The sequence below is a fragment of the Nuphar pumila genome, chromosome 12 (assembly GCF_984573655.1).
Source record: "Nuphar pumila chromosome 12, dmNupPumi1.hap1.1, whole genome shotgun sequence".
Taxonomy (NCBI): Eukaryota; Viridiplantae; Streptophyta; class Magnoliopsida; order Nymphaeales; family Nymphaeaceae; genus Nuphar; species Nuphar pumila.
The window spans coordinates 10,979,513-10,996,540 of record NC_143260.1 but is presented as its reverse complement, the minus strand read 5'-3'; the positions used below and the strand labels follow the sequence as shown (position 1 = coordinate 10,996,540).

Below are 17,028 nucleotides of genomic sequence, written 5' to 3'. Positions count from 1 at the left end.
AAGAACAAGCTCATCCCAAAGAGGGGTTAAGGAGCTAAAGTAGTCACGGACACTCATATCCGCTTGTCTAGTGGAACGAATTTTTTCTTGACAAAAAAATTGTCGAGCAAGATCCTTTTGGGTATACATACCCTTAAGGAAAAACCATGCCTCATTGGCTCTTCTAAATTTTGCAATATTTGCACAATTTTTGAGGTCCACATTGTCCATAAACCATGCCAAAATTTTGGCATGATTACTTTCCCAATCCTCAATTTTGGATTGATGATCATTTATAGCTTTGATGTGTTCATCGCCATCTAAAGCTTTTTCAATATCATTTTCAACTTTAGTGAGAACAAGAGAGGGTTCAGGAGTAGTTCCCATAACAAAACCCCAAAGTTTCTTACCTCTTAGATGATTTTCCACAGCAGAGGCCCACATAAGATAATTGGATCCATTGAGCTTGAAAGAAAGCTCAACTTTAGAATCACGTTCCATGGGAGCCGAAAAGAACTTCTTTCCATCTAAAAAAAACTTGAGAAGCACGCGTCCCAAGGCACCAAAAGGAGAAGGTAGAAGCCGGATCACCAACCTTGCTTTGATACCATGTAATGAAGAGGGGCGGACGCACCAATAGAGCAAAAGCACTCTTTAAGAGTGACCACAATAGCCAAGAACACAAACATTAAAAGTGTATACACAAAACTCACAAAAGTAGAAAATGACTTAAAGTCATAAGTTGAATATTATGGAAGAAAGAAAGAGGAGGGTGAAAAACACCTTACAATACAAGAGGAAAACCTCCTCTATTTATAAAGGAGGGAGTCATAAGGAGGGGACCACAAGGGGCTCCCATGTAGTCGTTGGGAGCCCCAACGGTCATAAATCTGACCGTTGGGGCCCCAACGACTACATGTGTGGGGCCCTTGTGATCTTACAAAAAGCTGAAAATAAAAAGGAAAAAGGAAAAAAGAAAAAAGATAAAAGAAAAAAGGAAGAAAAGAAAAAAATATAAAAAGAAAAAAGATTACATGTGGTTTTACCAAAATACCCCTATCGGGTATTTTGAGGAAAGAAAAGGAAAACTGTATATATATACATATATGTATATATATACTTATATATATACGTATGTATATATATATACAAGTATATGTATATATATACATAATTTAAGAGGGGGGTAATATTGGCTACTAATGAGGGTACATAACTAATGAGCTAGAAATCATAGGTGCAAGTTGTATCGACTCAATCTAACCACATAGATGTATTCATCATGGTTTGTTTGCTAAGGATCAAACCTTGGATCATGATTTCCGATGTAAAAATGTGATATTTTGAGTTATAAAATTTTGGCACATTGTGGGTCATTGATTTTTGAACCCCTTTAAAAACCTAATTACTTGTCATAATCACATGATTCAAAACAAGTTTCTTACTAAACAAACCATGTAGAACACATCCATAGCATTTGATCTACAAAAAGTTGGAAATTTTTGAAGAAAAAAAGTGATTTCTACTCATTAGTTTTGTACCTTTATTGGTAGTCAATATTTACCATATATATATATATATATATATATATATATATATATATATAGAGAGAGAGAGAGAGAGAGAGAGAGAGATTGGGTGTAATAGTGGACACCCAATCATCGGATGTGCCTAGTGTGTCCGATTTGTTTTTGCATTTTTTGGGACTTTTAGCGGCGGTCTTGACTGCTGCTAAAAAGCTGGGCGGAAAATGCCCTTTTAGCAGCAACCGTGGACTACCACTAAATGTCCATTTTTTTGTAAAACCAGCACCAATTGCTGATTGCACATGCATCCACTAAAAGTGGACGATTGTCATCCACTGTTATGCCCATCCTATATATAGAGTCACTAGAATATGAGAACTAATGTGTGAACCACAATTTTCATGGATTTTTTGTTCTTTTCTTTTGAATCTAACCTCACAGATGTGATCTACATGCTTTGATTTATAAGAACCCGCTCTTGAATCATCCGATTTTGATGCATAAATGAGTTTTTTTAAGGCTTTAAAATCAATGGCTCATAATCTTCATAAATATTCAAGCATTCAAAAATCACATTTTTTCATCGAAAATACACGATCCAATGGTTGATTCCTAGCAAATTCAACATGCCAAGCACATCCACATCGTTGGATTTGCAAAGAAAGTGTTGGAAATGCTCATATTTCTACTTCTCCTATTTTAGTTCTCATATTCTAGTGACTATATATATATAGTCACTAGAATATGAGAACTGAAAATATGAGAACTAATGTGTGAACCACAATTTTCATGGATTTTTTGTTCTTTTCTCTTGAATCTAACCGTATGAATGTTATCTACATGCTTGGTTTTATAAGAACCCACTCTTGAATCATCCGATTTTAATGCATAAATGAGATTTTTTTAAAGCTTTAAAATCAATGTCTTATAATATTCATAAATATTCAAGCATTCAAAAATCACATTTTTTCATCGAAAATACACGATCCAATGGTTGATTCCTAACAAATTCACCATGCCAAGCATATCCACATGGTTGGATTTGCCAAAAAAGTGTTGAAAATTCCCATATTTCTAGTTCTCATATTTTAGTTCTCATATTCTAGTGATTCTATATGAGAACTTAAAATATGAGAACTAATGTGTGAACAACGATTTTCATGGATTTTTTGTTCTTTCCTCTTGAGTCAAACCGTACCGATGTGATCTACATGCTTGGTTTTATAAAAACCCACTCTTGAATCATCCTATTTTGATGCATAAACGAGATTTTTTTAAAGCTTTAAAATCAATGGCTCATAATCTTTATAACTATTCAAGCATTAAAAAATCACAAATTTTCATCGAAAATACATGATCCAATGGTTGATTTCTAGCAAATTCACCATGCCAAGCACATCCACATGGTTGGATTTGCAAAAAAAGTTTTGAAAATGCCCATATTTCTAGTTCTCATATTCTAGTGATTCTATATGAGTCACTAGAATATGGGAACTGAAAATATGAGAACTAATGTGTGAACCACGGTTTTCATGGATTTTTTGTTCTTTTCTCTTGAATCTAATCGTACGAATGTGATCTACATGCTTGGTTATATGAGAACCATTTTCATGGATTTTTTGTTCTTTTCTCTTGAATCAAACCGTACGGATGTGATCTACATGCTTGGTTTTTAAGAACCCACTCTTGAATCATCCGATTTTGATGCATAAAAGAGATTTTTTTAAAGCTTTAAAATCAATGGCTCATAATTTTCATAAATATTTAAGCATTCAAAAATCACATTTTTTCATCGAAAATACACGATCCAATGGTTGATTCCTATCAAATTCACCATGTCAATCACATCCACATACTTGGATTTGCAAAAAAAGTGTTGGAAATGCCCATATTTCTAGTTCTCATATTCTAGTGATTCTACGTAAGTCACTAGAATATGAAAACCGAAAATATGAGAACTGAAAATATGAGAACTAATGTGTGAACCGCGATTTTCATGGATTTTTTTGTTCTTTTCTCTTGAATCTAACCATACAGATGTGATATACATGCTTGGTTTTATAAGAACCATTTTTATGAATTTTTTGTTCTTTTCTCTTGAATCCAACTCTACGGATGTGATCTACATGCTTGGTTTTATAAGAATCCACTCTTGAATCATCTGATTTTGATGCATAAATGAGATTTTTTTAAAGCTTTAAAATCAATGACTCATAATCTTCATAAATATTTAAGCATTCAAAAATCACATTTTTGTAAAAATGTCTACAAAGAGACTAGGCATCCAAGCACTAATACCTCACAAGAGATGTGCACAAAGGCACTCAAATAACACTTGAACAAGTACACACAAAGGCGTAAAATAATATAAACATGCACAAAGGCATGAAAATGAAATATATATTGAAAATGGGACAAGAGCTTGAGCTCACAAGCCTCACATTTACAAGGGGGAACACCCTTATTTATACATCACAAGAGGAGCCATATAGGGGGCTCCCAAAGGAGTCGTTGGGAGCCCCCAATGGTCACATTTGTGACTGTTGGGGCCCCCCAATGACTCTTTTGGGGAGTCTTCCCTAGGTGGCACAAACCACAAAAAGAAAATAAAAAAGAAAAGAAAAGAAAATACAATCATATTCCAAATGGAATATGCATAAAATAGGAAATTATAGAAATACCCTTTTCGAGTATTATGAGCAATATATATATATATATATATATATATACAACGAGATTAAGGATTACATTTTAACACCCCCCCCCTTAAACTTACAGTGCGATAACAGCAAGTTTGCCAAGAAGAAAATTAAATCTAGGCGAACAAAGAGCCTTAGTGAAGAAATTAGCCAGTTGGTACTCAGACGTCACGTACAGGAGATCAATGACCTTCTTCAAGTATTCTTCCCTGACATAGTGACAATCCATCTTTATATGCTTTGTGCGTTAATGAAAAGTATGATTCTTGGCAATATATATATTGCACTTTTATTGTCGCAGCATAACTTTGTTGGCTCTTTAATATAGACTCTCATATCTTCTAGAAGACGTCGAATTCATACAATTTTCATGGTTGTGGATGTCATGACTCAATATTCGGCTTCAGTGGAGGACAAAAAGACCTTTTGTTGCTTCTTGCACCTCCAAGAGACCAACGATTCACCTAAGAAAACACAAAAACCAGTGCTGGAGTGACGGTTATTGGGATCACCTCCCCAATCAGAATCAGTATAAGCAATTAACTTTAATTCAGAAGATAAAGACAAAAATACTCTTTTATTTGCAGTTCCCTTTAGGTATCTGATGATGCGAAGAACGACACTCATGTGAACCGTTGTGGGAGCATGTTGGAATTGACTAGCAATATGGATCACATGTGACAAATCAGGCCGAGTGATGCTAAGATACATTAGCGAGCCTACCAGTTGTCTGTAAGGATTAGGATCGGTCAGAGGAATCCCGTCATCGATCTTAATTTTTGAGCTCACTATTTCAGAAGTTTCACAAATTTTGCCATCTGAGATTCCTTACCTGTCAATAATCTCACAAGCAAGTTTAGTTTGAGATAGAAAATAACCATGTTGGGAGTAAGCAACCTCAATTCCCAAGAAATATGTCAGAAACCCTAAGTTTGACATTTCAAATTTCGAAGTCAAGACAGATTTGATATCCTTGACTCCTTTGACATCATCACCTGTTATTAACATATCATCAACATATAATAATAATATCACAATAGCTGCATCAGATTTTTTGATAAATAATGCAGTATCTGTATAACAGGAAGAGAATCCATTCTCTAACATAACATTGTTAAATCTGTCATACCAGGCTTTGAGTGCCTGTTTCAAACCATAGAGAGCTTTCTGAAGACGGTGAACTTTATCTTTAAGAACTTTCATACCTGGTGGGGCATCCATATAAACTTCTTCATTAAGATCCCCATTTAAAAAATCATTTTTAACATTCATTTGAAAAATGTTTCATTTTTTAATATACGCAATAGTGATGAGACATCTGACTGTAACCATTCGTGCTACGGGTGCAAATGTTTCTTCATAGTCAATTCCATATTCTTGACCATACCCTTTCGCGACTAAACGAGCTTTATACCTCTCTAGAGATCTATCGCTCTTAGTCTTAACTTTAAATACCCAATGACAACCTATAGTTTTCTTTCCAAAAGGTAGAGTTTGAAATTTCTATGTGTTAGCTTTCTTAAGAACTTTGAGTTTATTTTTCATAGCTTCTTGTCATTCTACACATTTTTTGGCTTCCTCAAAATTTCTTGGTTCAAAATAAGAATGAATGACACTAAGACAAGCTCTATACTTAGGTGAAAATGAGTCAAAAGAGACAAATCTTGTTGGAGGCTTCCTATTTCTTTCAGATCGTCTGGGATCATGTGTGGGAATAGAATCACTATATTGCTCAATTGCACTTCTGAAAGTATTTCTATCTCTACTAGAATAAGTTATTGGGTCATTTGATGTTCTATCTTCTTGAGTATTGGGTGAGTTGAAGTCATTAATGTCTACTTTATTATCACTATTATGGTTTGATGATATTTAATCATCACTAGACATATCAACATTACTAGATAATAGGTCAAATAAGAACGAATATTCAACATTTTCGTGGCGAGAATCATTTTTTTCAAAGCCACTCTCATTTTCTAAAAATGTCACATTTTTTGAAACATATAACTTATCATTTTAAAAATCGTAATAGCGAAATTCTTTTTGAGTCTCGAAATATCCAAGAAAGACACATGGAATAGCTTTAGGTAAAAGTTTGTCATTCTTATCTGTAAGAACAAAGCATTTGCAACCAAAAATTTGCAATATGTTATAATCAGGTTCTCTTTTATATAGTGTTTCAAAAGGAGAGATTTTACCCAAATTTCTAGATAGTAAACGATTGATAAGGTAGACAGATACAAGAGTCGCTTCGGCCCAAAAAAACTTTGGTATATTTTGAGATATGAGAAGAGTTCGAGTGGTTTCAATGATATGCCTATGTTTTCTTTCGACCAACCCATTTTGTTGAGGGGTTTTAGGGTACGACCTTTGATGAACAATATCACTATCTTCAAGATACTTCTTGAATTCATTTGAGAGATACTCTTCTCTGGAATCGGTTCTAAATATCTTTAAGTTGCTATTAATTTAATTTTTAATCATCACATGATATGATTTAAAGCATGAAAAAACTTCATGTTTATGTCTAAGAAAATATATCCAAGAGTACCTAGAAAAATCATCCACAAAAATCATATAATAGGCAAACCTTTCTTTTGAAACAACAGGTGTCGGTCCCCAAAGATCCGAATGAATAATTTTGAAAGGTTTAGAAGTAAACATGGATCTTTGTTCAAAAGGCATACTTTTTATTTTTTCAAGAATACAGTCATTACAAGAGAATGTATTTTTACAAAGTTTTTTAGCAAAATACAAATAAGATAACTTTGTGATATTGGGATGACTAAGTCTTTTGTGCCCAACATTTATATCCTTGTGTTGGTCAACATTACAAAAAGAATTTTTAGGAACTTGAAGAGAGTCCATATAATATAAGTTTCTCTTCCTAGAGCCTTTCCCAATCAATTTTCCGGACCGACGATCCTGTATTAAACATTTATCAGAGAAAAATTTAATATCATATCCATGGTTCGAGAGTTGAGAAACAGAGAGAAGGTTCAAGTTTAATTTTGGTATAAATCTAATTTTGAGAATGAAAAAGTTTTGAGTTTCAAACTTCCCAACACCTTTAATTTCAAGAGAAGTCCCATCCGCAGTATAAACAAAAGATGGAAAAATATTTTTTAAATATTTAGAAAGAGAATACATGTTTGGGGACATATGAAAAGACGCACCCGAATCCAAAAGCCAAGAAGTTTTACCTGGAGAAGAGAAAGTAGACACGACGGCTCCCGAGATGGCTCCCTTGAGGAGAGGTTGAAGTGCCTCCACAATTTGGTTTAGTGAAAGAGATCCACTTGAAAAAGTCTCCTCCTTTTACGGTTGAGAGGTGGTGGTCATAGCTAACAACTTCTTCCACTTGGGACAAACGGATTTGATATGCCCCATTTTTTTTACAAAAATGGCAAACAAATTTACTATAATCTTTTTTTCCACCTTGTCCACCATTTCTCCTTGATTTTGATTTTTAAAATAAGGGGGACGATAGGCTCTTAAATTGTTTTTAGGCCTAGACACCGCATTGACCCCATCATTCTCTTCAGAATTGGATGGAACCGCAAACACATTTGACCCTTGCTTACTTATACCCATACGGGATTCTTCACCACTTAATTTGGTGAGAACATCCTCAAGGGAAGGGAGAGTGAAAGATAAAAAAAAAAAGACCTTATTTGCTCAAATTCGGGCCTTAGTCCATTAAAAAATTGAAGAATCGATCTTCTTCTAATTGTTTGTGGCGAAGTTCAATCGCCTCTCCACTCCATTTTGGTTCGAGCATAGCAAGCTCGTCCCAAATGGAAGAAAGTTCGGTGAAATATTCCCTAATGGTCATTTCGCCTTGAAGAAGAGTTAGAACCAGAGTTACCAGAAGAGCCTAGGCGCATGGAGAAGCGTGCTTCCCCGAAGCGCGTTTCGAAAGGGCGAAACGTCGCGCTTCCGAAATGTGCAGGAAAGCACATTTTTTTTTGGAAGCGCGCTTCCCCCTTGCTTCCTCATTTTTTCATTTTAAATTTTTTTTTTTTCGCTTTCCCCTCGCTTCCGGTTTGCTTCCTAGGTCGCTTCCGAGACGATTCATAATTTTCTTCTAAGTCATCCCACGCTTCCCGCTTCCTAAATTTTTGAAAGTGCCTCGCTTCCCGCTCCCGCTTCCCCGACTGGTAACTCTGGTTAGAACCTTCTTTTGAAGGTAATATTTATAGGACAAGTCCCTTGAGGTATACATTTTCTCAAGATACTCCCATGCTTGAGAAACCTTTTTGGATTTGATAATATTCTCGTTGATTTTTGTCTCAACGGAAGAAAAAATTCAAAACAATATTTTGAAATTCTTCATTTCTCATTCATCGTGCTTCTTCGAATATTCCTCAAGGGCTTTGGTTCTTTCCTTCCCTTCAAGGATCTTAATTTCACCTTTCTCAATCAAGGTGATTTTTTGTTCCAGTTCCGAGATTGTGCCTTGCACATAACCCCAACTTTTTCCTTTTATGTGAGCCTCCATGTTTCCGGCCCAAACGTGATAGTTGAAGCCATTGAGTTTAAATCTAAGAAAGAAATGAGATTTTTTTTCACCCATTAGAGAGGAAAGATGGAAGAAGAAATACGTACCACAATAAGACTTTTAAGTCTTACTTGTCGTAATGCCTTTCTAAAATATTGAAGGAAGAGAAGCCCCCACTCCAATTTCCAAGAAGCCAAAGGCATGTTTTTCGAGGCACCCAAAAAACAACGAATCACACGATCTTCAATCTTTAACCAGGCTCTGATACCATGTAAAAATGTCTACGAAGAGACAATAGACATACAAGCACTAATACCTATGTGCACAAAGGCACTCAAATAACACTTGAACAAATACGTACAAAGGCATAAAATAATATAAACATGCAAAAAGGCATGAAAATGAAATATATATTGAAAATGGGACAAGAGCTTGAGCTCACAAGTCTGACATTTACAAGGGGGAACACCCCTATTTATACATCACAAGAGGAGCCACATAGGGGGCTCCCAAAGGAGTCATTGGGAGCCCCGGTCACATTTTTGACCGTTGCCCCCCCCCCCCCCCCAACAACTCTTTTGGGGAGTCTTCCCTAAGTGGCACAAACCACAAAAAAAAAAGTAAGAAAAGAAAAGAAAAAAATAAAAGAAAAAAAATACAATCATATTCCAAATGGAATATGCGTAAAATAGGAAATTACAGAAATACCCTTTTCGGGTATTATGAGCAAAATAGATATATATATATTTATATATATATATATATATATTTATATATATATATATATGTATACATATATACATAGTATATATGTATATGTATCTCTATATATATACGAATATATATATGTACATACAACGAGATTAAGGATTACATTTTAACAAAATTTTCATCGAAAATACACGATTCAATGGTTGTTTCCTAGCAAATTCACCATGCCAAGCACATCCACATGGTTGGATTTGCAAAAAAAGTGTTGGAAATGTCCATATTTCTAGTTCTCATATTCTAGTGATTCTAAATGAGTCGCTAGAATATGAGAACTGAAAATATGAGAACTAATGTTTGAACTGCGATTCTCTCTCTCTCTCTCTCTCTCTCTCTCTCTCTATATATATATATATATATATATATATATATATATATATATATATATATATATATAGAGAGAGAGAGAGAGAGAGAGAGAGAGAGAGAGAGAGATAGGGCCACTAGAATATGAGAACTGGAAATATGAGAACTTGAGTGTAAACTGAGATTTTCATGGGGTTTTTTGTTTTTTTTTTTCTTAAAATCTACATGCTCAGCTTTAAAGGGACCAACTGTTGAATCATGTGCAATGCATAAGTAGGATTTTTTTATGCTTGAAAATCGATGGTTCGGAATTTTCGTAAATATTCAACCATCCAAAAATCATGTTTTTTTTGTCAAAAAAGCATGATTCAACAGTTGATTCCTAGCAAATGGACCATGTTGAACACATCTGGAGGGCGGATTTGCAAAACAAAGCATCAGAAATGCCTAGTTCACACTCTAGTTCTCATATTCTAGTTGCTATATATATTTATATGAATGCACAAAGGGTTAATCTTATGTGGTACCAACAAACTTGAATTTAAGTTGATCTGATTAGTGAATTCTAGATAGTTACTATCTTTGCAAGTTCAATCAGAGCCAGATAGATCGATCTGATTACCAATGAATGTGAAAGCCACTAGTCGAAATACATTGCTACAGCTCTCAACTTATGGTACCTAAGTCGCAAATAGACCAGGTTAAAACATCTACTTTTGTGCATGGTTCAACCCAAATACTGGATGTGATCCTGACTCTTACATCTATTCAACATCACTCCCTGCATTATTAGAAGTGTTTTGTTTGCCTCAGCAATGGATATAGTAAGCACAGAAAATCTAAAACATAAAATATAAGGACCAAATGAAATTATCAGGATTAGAACGCCAGAAAGGCCTACATGCCTAGGTAATCACTTAATTTTAGATCCTTTACTTGTTTAAACTAGGTTACGTTTCTGACTTGCCTAGGAAATTGAGTTTTTTTTTCTTGATAATATACTGTTTCTCTATATTGAATTTGTTTTTATGGTATACTTTCTCCCCAAGTTTGCTCTCCTTTGCTACTATGTAATTTTAAATAATCATATGCATGTAACTAGGTAGCCAGTGAACCTGCTGAAGAGTGTTTTATCTAAAAGCTTGAGGAAATTATAACCTGTTATGGTGATTTGAGGGGCCTTCATGCCATACATTTTGATACATATTCAACCCATAACCTGTTATGGTGATTTGAGGGGCCTTCACACCATACATTTTGATACATATTCAACCCATAGAGGGATTATGGGCTAGAAAAGCTTATGATGTTCCACAAAGAATTGACAAAAGAGAGGATTCTGTGGTTCAATGGGAAAGACCATGTGTGACCCAAGAGTCATAATTAGCTATGTATCATTGATAACAAGTGTGCTTTATTTGCTAAATGAAGAAACTGTTGATGTGAATATTAGGGTTTCTTACTGGATGATTCATTTTTCACTTCTCTACCGTTTTCTCATCAGTACAATTTTTAGTGGATTCAATATCCTACAACTGATACATAGATTATAGGTTGTATATACTGTATCTTCCAATTTTTTGTATTTCCTTCTAAAACATGCACAAGGTTCTCGGAAGACGGGCACTTGGACTTTTTAATGTTTATAATTCATTGGAATGGTCATTGTCTTCTTATGTTCAAGTTCTTTCTATGAACAACATGAAGTTTTGCGTAAGTCAATACATTTAACAATATGTGATACTGATAGTTAGAACCATATTTGTCAATATAACTAAGAAGTACTACAAAGCAGGAATTGTCTACTACTACAGTGCAGTTAAACAGAAGATTCGCCTTTAAGAGGTGGTGCTCCAAGAACAATCAATCAATCAACCTCTCTCTCTCTCTCTCCACACACACACATTCAATTGTTCCCACTTGACCCTTTTGCTTTAAGCTTTAGGAGAAGAACTTGAGCCTTTATAGTTTTGAACTCACATGAAGGTCACTGGCATAAAAGACTCAGCAGCTGATAGATGCAACAAATTTAGATATGCAAAACAAAACAATTGAGTGAAAGAAGTTTTCCACCTCCCCGGAAATGATGCATGTGGCATTTCTGGTTGCCTAAACCAAAAACTTTTTGGCTTTCCTGTTTATGCTGGTCATCTTATGGATGTAATGGTTGTATATTTTGAACAAAAATAAAAGATTGTATGATAATTGGCATCATACATAAAATAGAGGAGTAAATAATAAATAAATAAATTGCATTTCAATAAGGTTATTCTTGGAGATGTCTTCCAAGACACTTCAAACACAATCTGATATTATGATCAGGATGAAATAACCACACACAAAGAAAAACTTTGAATGCCATGTCCTTGTAATATTGGAATACTATTTCTCTTAATATAGATCTTATTCAGCAGAGTTTTGCAGACATTCTCGTCTGTCAGTAGCTGCCAAACAACATAAGTAAAGACCTTAAGATGGGAATGTCCTATTGGCATTATATACCCATCTACATTGAGAACATGCAACTAGTATACACACCAGAGTTGTGTACCAGAAGCGATGATTCACACATTCCCTTCTGATATCAACTTTATTAATTTGTTGCATTACCTCTGAGTCACTTCATCTTTTTACCTAAACCTGCAGTTTACACAAAGAACTGTGTCAGCTGGAGAACTGCACGACAAAACAAACCTAGATCCTAATCCTTCAGCAAAGACATATACCTTGATAATCAACTACATGCCTGAATTGGTCTTGCATGAGTAAAACTCCTTGCAGAATGGTGCACACGTGTTTCACATTTTGATACTGGCATAACTGTTTCAAAAGCTTCAACAAGCAATGCTACTTTCTTCTTCCGAGCAGGAGCCAACTTGCTTACTGCCTGTCTCAATGCATAATCTAGCATCCACTCTTCTGCATTTTTCCTTTCATCCATCATCTGATGCTGAAGATCAACCTTCTCTGCCTCTGGATCAGGTTCAATGGGCAGAAACCGTGGCCCTCTTGGATTGAACATCCTTGCTTCGTTTTCAATTGCATCTTTGTGTTTGGTATTTCTTGTATATTTCAGAACACTGCAGCTTCCAGTAAGAGGTTCAATGGTGTTTGCTTCAGGCATCATGACTTCTTCACCTTTATTCATGCTCTTCTCAGTTTCATCTTTGCTTTCAATTTCAAAGCTGGCTATGTCACTCAGATTACTTTGGCTTCTGACCATAACAGGGCAGGCATTTTCATCTTTAGCAGGACTCTTGGCACTAGCACCAAGAACGGTTTCTTCCGCTTCTTGCTGGGTATCACATTTTATATTCATTTTAGTATCTTTTTCTGAACAATCTTGAACAGAAGGTAGTTCTCCTTGATCACCACATCCTTCTGAAGAAATGTAACATGCATTCCGATTATCTGCAGGTTTCTTTTCATGCTCTCCCAGAAAAGCTTGAATTTCAACTATTTCGGTTCTGCACTCTTCATCAGATGCACAGTTGTTGTATTCAACTTGAATATTTTGGTCACTTGTGATATCCTGACAATCTTCATCCTTTTCTGCCATTAGGAGAAATTCAGCATCATTTCTCATAAGGTCTCGGTTGTCATCCCCTGTAACTGTTTCCTCTGCTTCACAGACCAACCGAAGAGTGTCATTGTTTTGTGGTTCAAGAAAATCACCTGGTTGTTCATTTATTTTCATTTGGTCCTCTTCCATAATGTCTTGAATTTTAACTATTTTGGTTCTGCACTCTTCTTCATCAGATGCAGAGTTGTTGCATTCAACTTGAATATTTTGGTCACTGGTGACATCCTGACGATCTTCATCTGTTTCTGACATTAGGAGAAATTCAGAATCATTTTTCATAAGGTCTGGGTTGTCATCCCCTGAAACTGTTTCTTCCTTTGTTTCAGGGACCAACTGAAGAGTGTGATCATTTTGTGGTTCAAGAAAATCACCTGGTTGTTCATTTATTTTCATTTGGTCCCCTTCCACAATGTCTAGAACAGCTGAGTCTGAGTTAGGAGCACATGCAACCATGTCCCCATTTGCTACAAGATCATCTTGAGACCCATCTGAAATTCCCTCTTCCATTATTTGCACATCTGGACAAGTCTGGCCATCTGGTGCAGCTTCAACTTCTTGTACATCCCTGAAGATTTCTTCTGCATCACCAGCATCATTTGATTCATAACTTTTGTCACCATCTACAAGTGCTCCATCTCCTTCAAGTTCATTTATTTTCATTTGGTCCCCTTCCACAATGTCTAGAACAGCTGAGTCTGAGTTAGGAGCACATGCAACCATGGCCCCATTTGCTACAAGATCATCTTGAGACCCATCTGAAATTCCCTCTTCCATTATTTGTACATCTGGACAAGTCTGGCCATCTGGTGCAGCTTCAACTTCTTGTACATCCCTGAAGATTTCTTCTGCATCACCAGCATCATCTGATTCATAACTTTTGTCACCATCTACAAGTGCTCCATCTCCTTCAAGTAAGTCGTTATCTTGCTTTGGCATTCTACTTTCATCATCCATAGGCTCTAGCTCTGTTGGATTGAGGTCGTTAGACCCTGTGACTTCAGTCTGAACTTCCTTTGTTGTGTTGATTTCATAGCTTTGCACAGCAGGAGTATCAACCTCTAAGCTTCCAGAGATATCATTGGAATCCTCTGGTGTAGAACTAACAGTTTTGTCACAGTACTCAAGTGGTTTTTCAGTGTTGAAGGAGACACTATCTGCTTTATTAGAGACTACTTCCTCCACCAATGCAACTTCCGGAGCTGTACTTGCCAGATCAGCCTCATCATAAAGGACTGTACTACCAGGAGTGCCATCACTGAGATATGCTTCATCATTCTCTTCTATTTCCATGGTAGTTTCAGAAATCAAATCATCTTCATCTGATTCACTTCCGATGAAAATTTCAGAAGTCATGGTTGGTTGATCTGCTTGAATAGAACTGTCATTCTTATCTGAAAGCCGGTTCTCTGCCTCATTGCAGTCAATACATTGAGATGCTCCTGCTGAAGCATATGCAACTTCTGCATCTATGAGGAAGAAATCAGTACCCTGATATCGTTGGTTGTCATCATTGTCGCCTTCATCAAATTTTTCTTCACAGTATGATTCATTTGCTATGCTCTCTGCTTCCTGTAAATAATCTTCTTCCATTTGTGTGTCTGTTCCATGTCGAAATTCAGAAGGTACTATTTCATATGTGATAATTGATGGTTTGCTAAAATCTTTTGAATCATTTTTTTCATTGAATGCTTGAGTTTCAACATCAAAAGAGGTATTTTCCATGATTCCGCAGTTTTCAGAGCCCCCAGTATCTATAGGATCAGGCAGTGAATTCTCATATATCTCCACAAAGAATTCATCATCCCAATCTTCCATCAAAAGTCTGCCCTGTTGTTCATTCCAAATGTGTGGTGACCTTGGTGAGCTGATCATATCTGCCTCTAAGATTGGCTGGTTTCCAACGGGCACCAAATTCTGCCCTGTATCAATTTCTTTCCGAACTTCTTTGGCATGCTTTATCCTACATGGCATGTTTCCTTTCATTTTTATGCTCTTTTGAGCCTTCAGCAAGCGCCTCCTTGCTGATAGGAAATGTTTCAAGGGAGGCAAGGGCTTATGAAAATGGCCATTGAGCGAGCAGTATGTATAGGGGCAGACCTTAAAGACTGAGGTTCCTTCAGCCTCAGTGCATCCAGGATGAAGGATTATATAGTCAGGGAACATTGAATCCTTCTGAGTGGAAGAGCAAGTTGCACGGGCGATGTCTTGCACTGAATATAAAGGAACCCCAGTTGCCTTCATGGAAGGCTTTATGGGTTTCAAGCTAGAGGACCTTGTCAATTGTTTCATGTTTTTCGACCCCGCCGTCGAATTATTCCCATGAATGCTAGCTTTCTTACGTGCACAATTCAGGTCCCTAGCACTCTGATTTCTATTGCTAGGTTGTACCTGGGTGCTTACCTGCATGTTCTCCTTTCTCTTATCTGAACTGCTTGTGGGTTTCATGTAGTTTGGTGATCTATCATCCAGCTTGCTTGCAGGGTGCTTCTTCTGTGCATCTTTGTCTTGTTTTGGAGGTGATCCAACGCTGTCCCAATCTGCAAGTTTCAATGACCGAGATCTTCTCAATTTCTTCTTCATCTCACCACCTCCCTTGACGGATTGAGAAGGTCGGACAATCATCTCCTGATACGGAGAAGGCTTCCCGGCCATTCGTCGGTCCGATTTAATGGAATTCTTCATTTCTGCTCTGATTCCAACCTTGTTTTCAGGTTTCCGTTGCACCATGATGGACGGAAACTTGGATGGTTTAAATCATATAAGAATAATTGGGTTGGAATCTGAGAGTAGCTATGATGATGGTGTTCCTTCACATGATAGGTGAATGGAATGCAGGCAGAGGAAGGAAAGAGAAAATCTTTGGTGGTGGGTTAGATGGGAAGCAGGTAGAAACAAGGATGGAAGGCCCACAACTCTGTGATTCCATTGTTGATTATGGCTACAGTCACCTTGCAATTGACAACTACTTTTTGTTTTATGTTTTCCTTTTCAATCTTTATGTATTTTATTTACATGAATTCTGATAGGGCCATCCAATTTGAAAAGGTGTTGGGATAAAGCTTGATGACGTTGGAGATGCATTACTAGCTGAAGGGATGAGTCCCTTGTTTTCTTCTGGCAGTTTTGGATTGATGGTGTTATTGGCTTCTGGTGTATTATACTTTGTTTTCTTTAACTTTTCATTCTTTGGTGTCCTTGATTCCTGATTGTCTGCAAAATACATGCATGCCCTTGCCCTATTTCCTAAAAGGTGTTGTCTTGTTGACTGATAATTCTTCTGCACCAAGTTAGCTGTTCCTTACCCAAATTAGTTCAAACCACTAGCAACCATTCCTTGGTGACACAACAAGACAACTTGTCACCTGGGTTGTGTTGAACCAATTCAGATGTTGTTTGAACCAAGCCATGTAAGTTCTAAGACTCAGCTTATCCACCATGGATCAGATCTTTTTGGTGAGCCCATTTCTTTTACGTAGGCAGAGAATTACATTGGTTAGATTGAGGTGGTTGATTAACCGATGCGTCTAGGCCCATCTTGCCATTGCTAGGCTGAATCAGGCTCAGTCATAGTCGTACATTCACGGTTAAGTCATCGGCATGGCTCGGTGACCTGACTCTGAGTCTACAATTTGTTGATACTTTGTGTGGAAAACAATCAGGGAATTG

General features: G+C 36.5%; 1 protein-coding gene and 1 long non-coding RNA gene across 2 annotated transcripts in view; one reads left to right on the top strand and one right to left on the bottom strand.

Moving 5' to 3' along the window:
* LOC149819971 (uncharacterized) overlaps positions 1 to 16,672 on the top strand; it is a 30,996-nt gene extending 14,324 nt beyond the window's left edge. Inside the window, exon 2 of the long non-coding RNA XR_016426487.1 lies at positions 16,389 to 16,672. This is a non-coding gene — a long non-coding RNA (uncharacterized LOC149819971). The remainder of the gene's footprint in view (positions 1 to 16,388) is intronic.
* Positions 12,141 to 16,284, bottom strand: LOC149819972 (uncharacterized). Its single transcript, XM_089982656.1, has 2 exons — positions 12,506 to 16,284; positions 12,141 to 12,419 (listed from the first exon to the last, which is right to left on the bottom strand). The coding sequence occupies exon 1, from the start codon at positions 16,087 to 16,089 to the stop codon at positions 12,514 to 12,516; it is 3,576 nt and encodes a 1,191-aa protein (XP_089838782.1). The 5' UTR covers positions 16,090 to 16,284; the 3' UTR covers positions 12,141 to 12,419; positions 12,506 to 12,513.
* Positions 16,673 to 17,028: the final 356 nt, after the last annotated feature.

What these genes read in the sequence shown, in the direction of transcription:
- LOC149819972 (XM_089982656.1), bottom strand. Translation starts at nt 16,089, where the DNA reads ATGGTGCAACGGAAACCTGAAAACAAGGTTGGAATCAGAGCAGAAATG.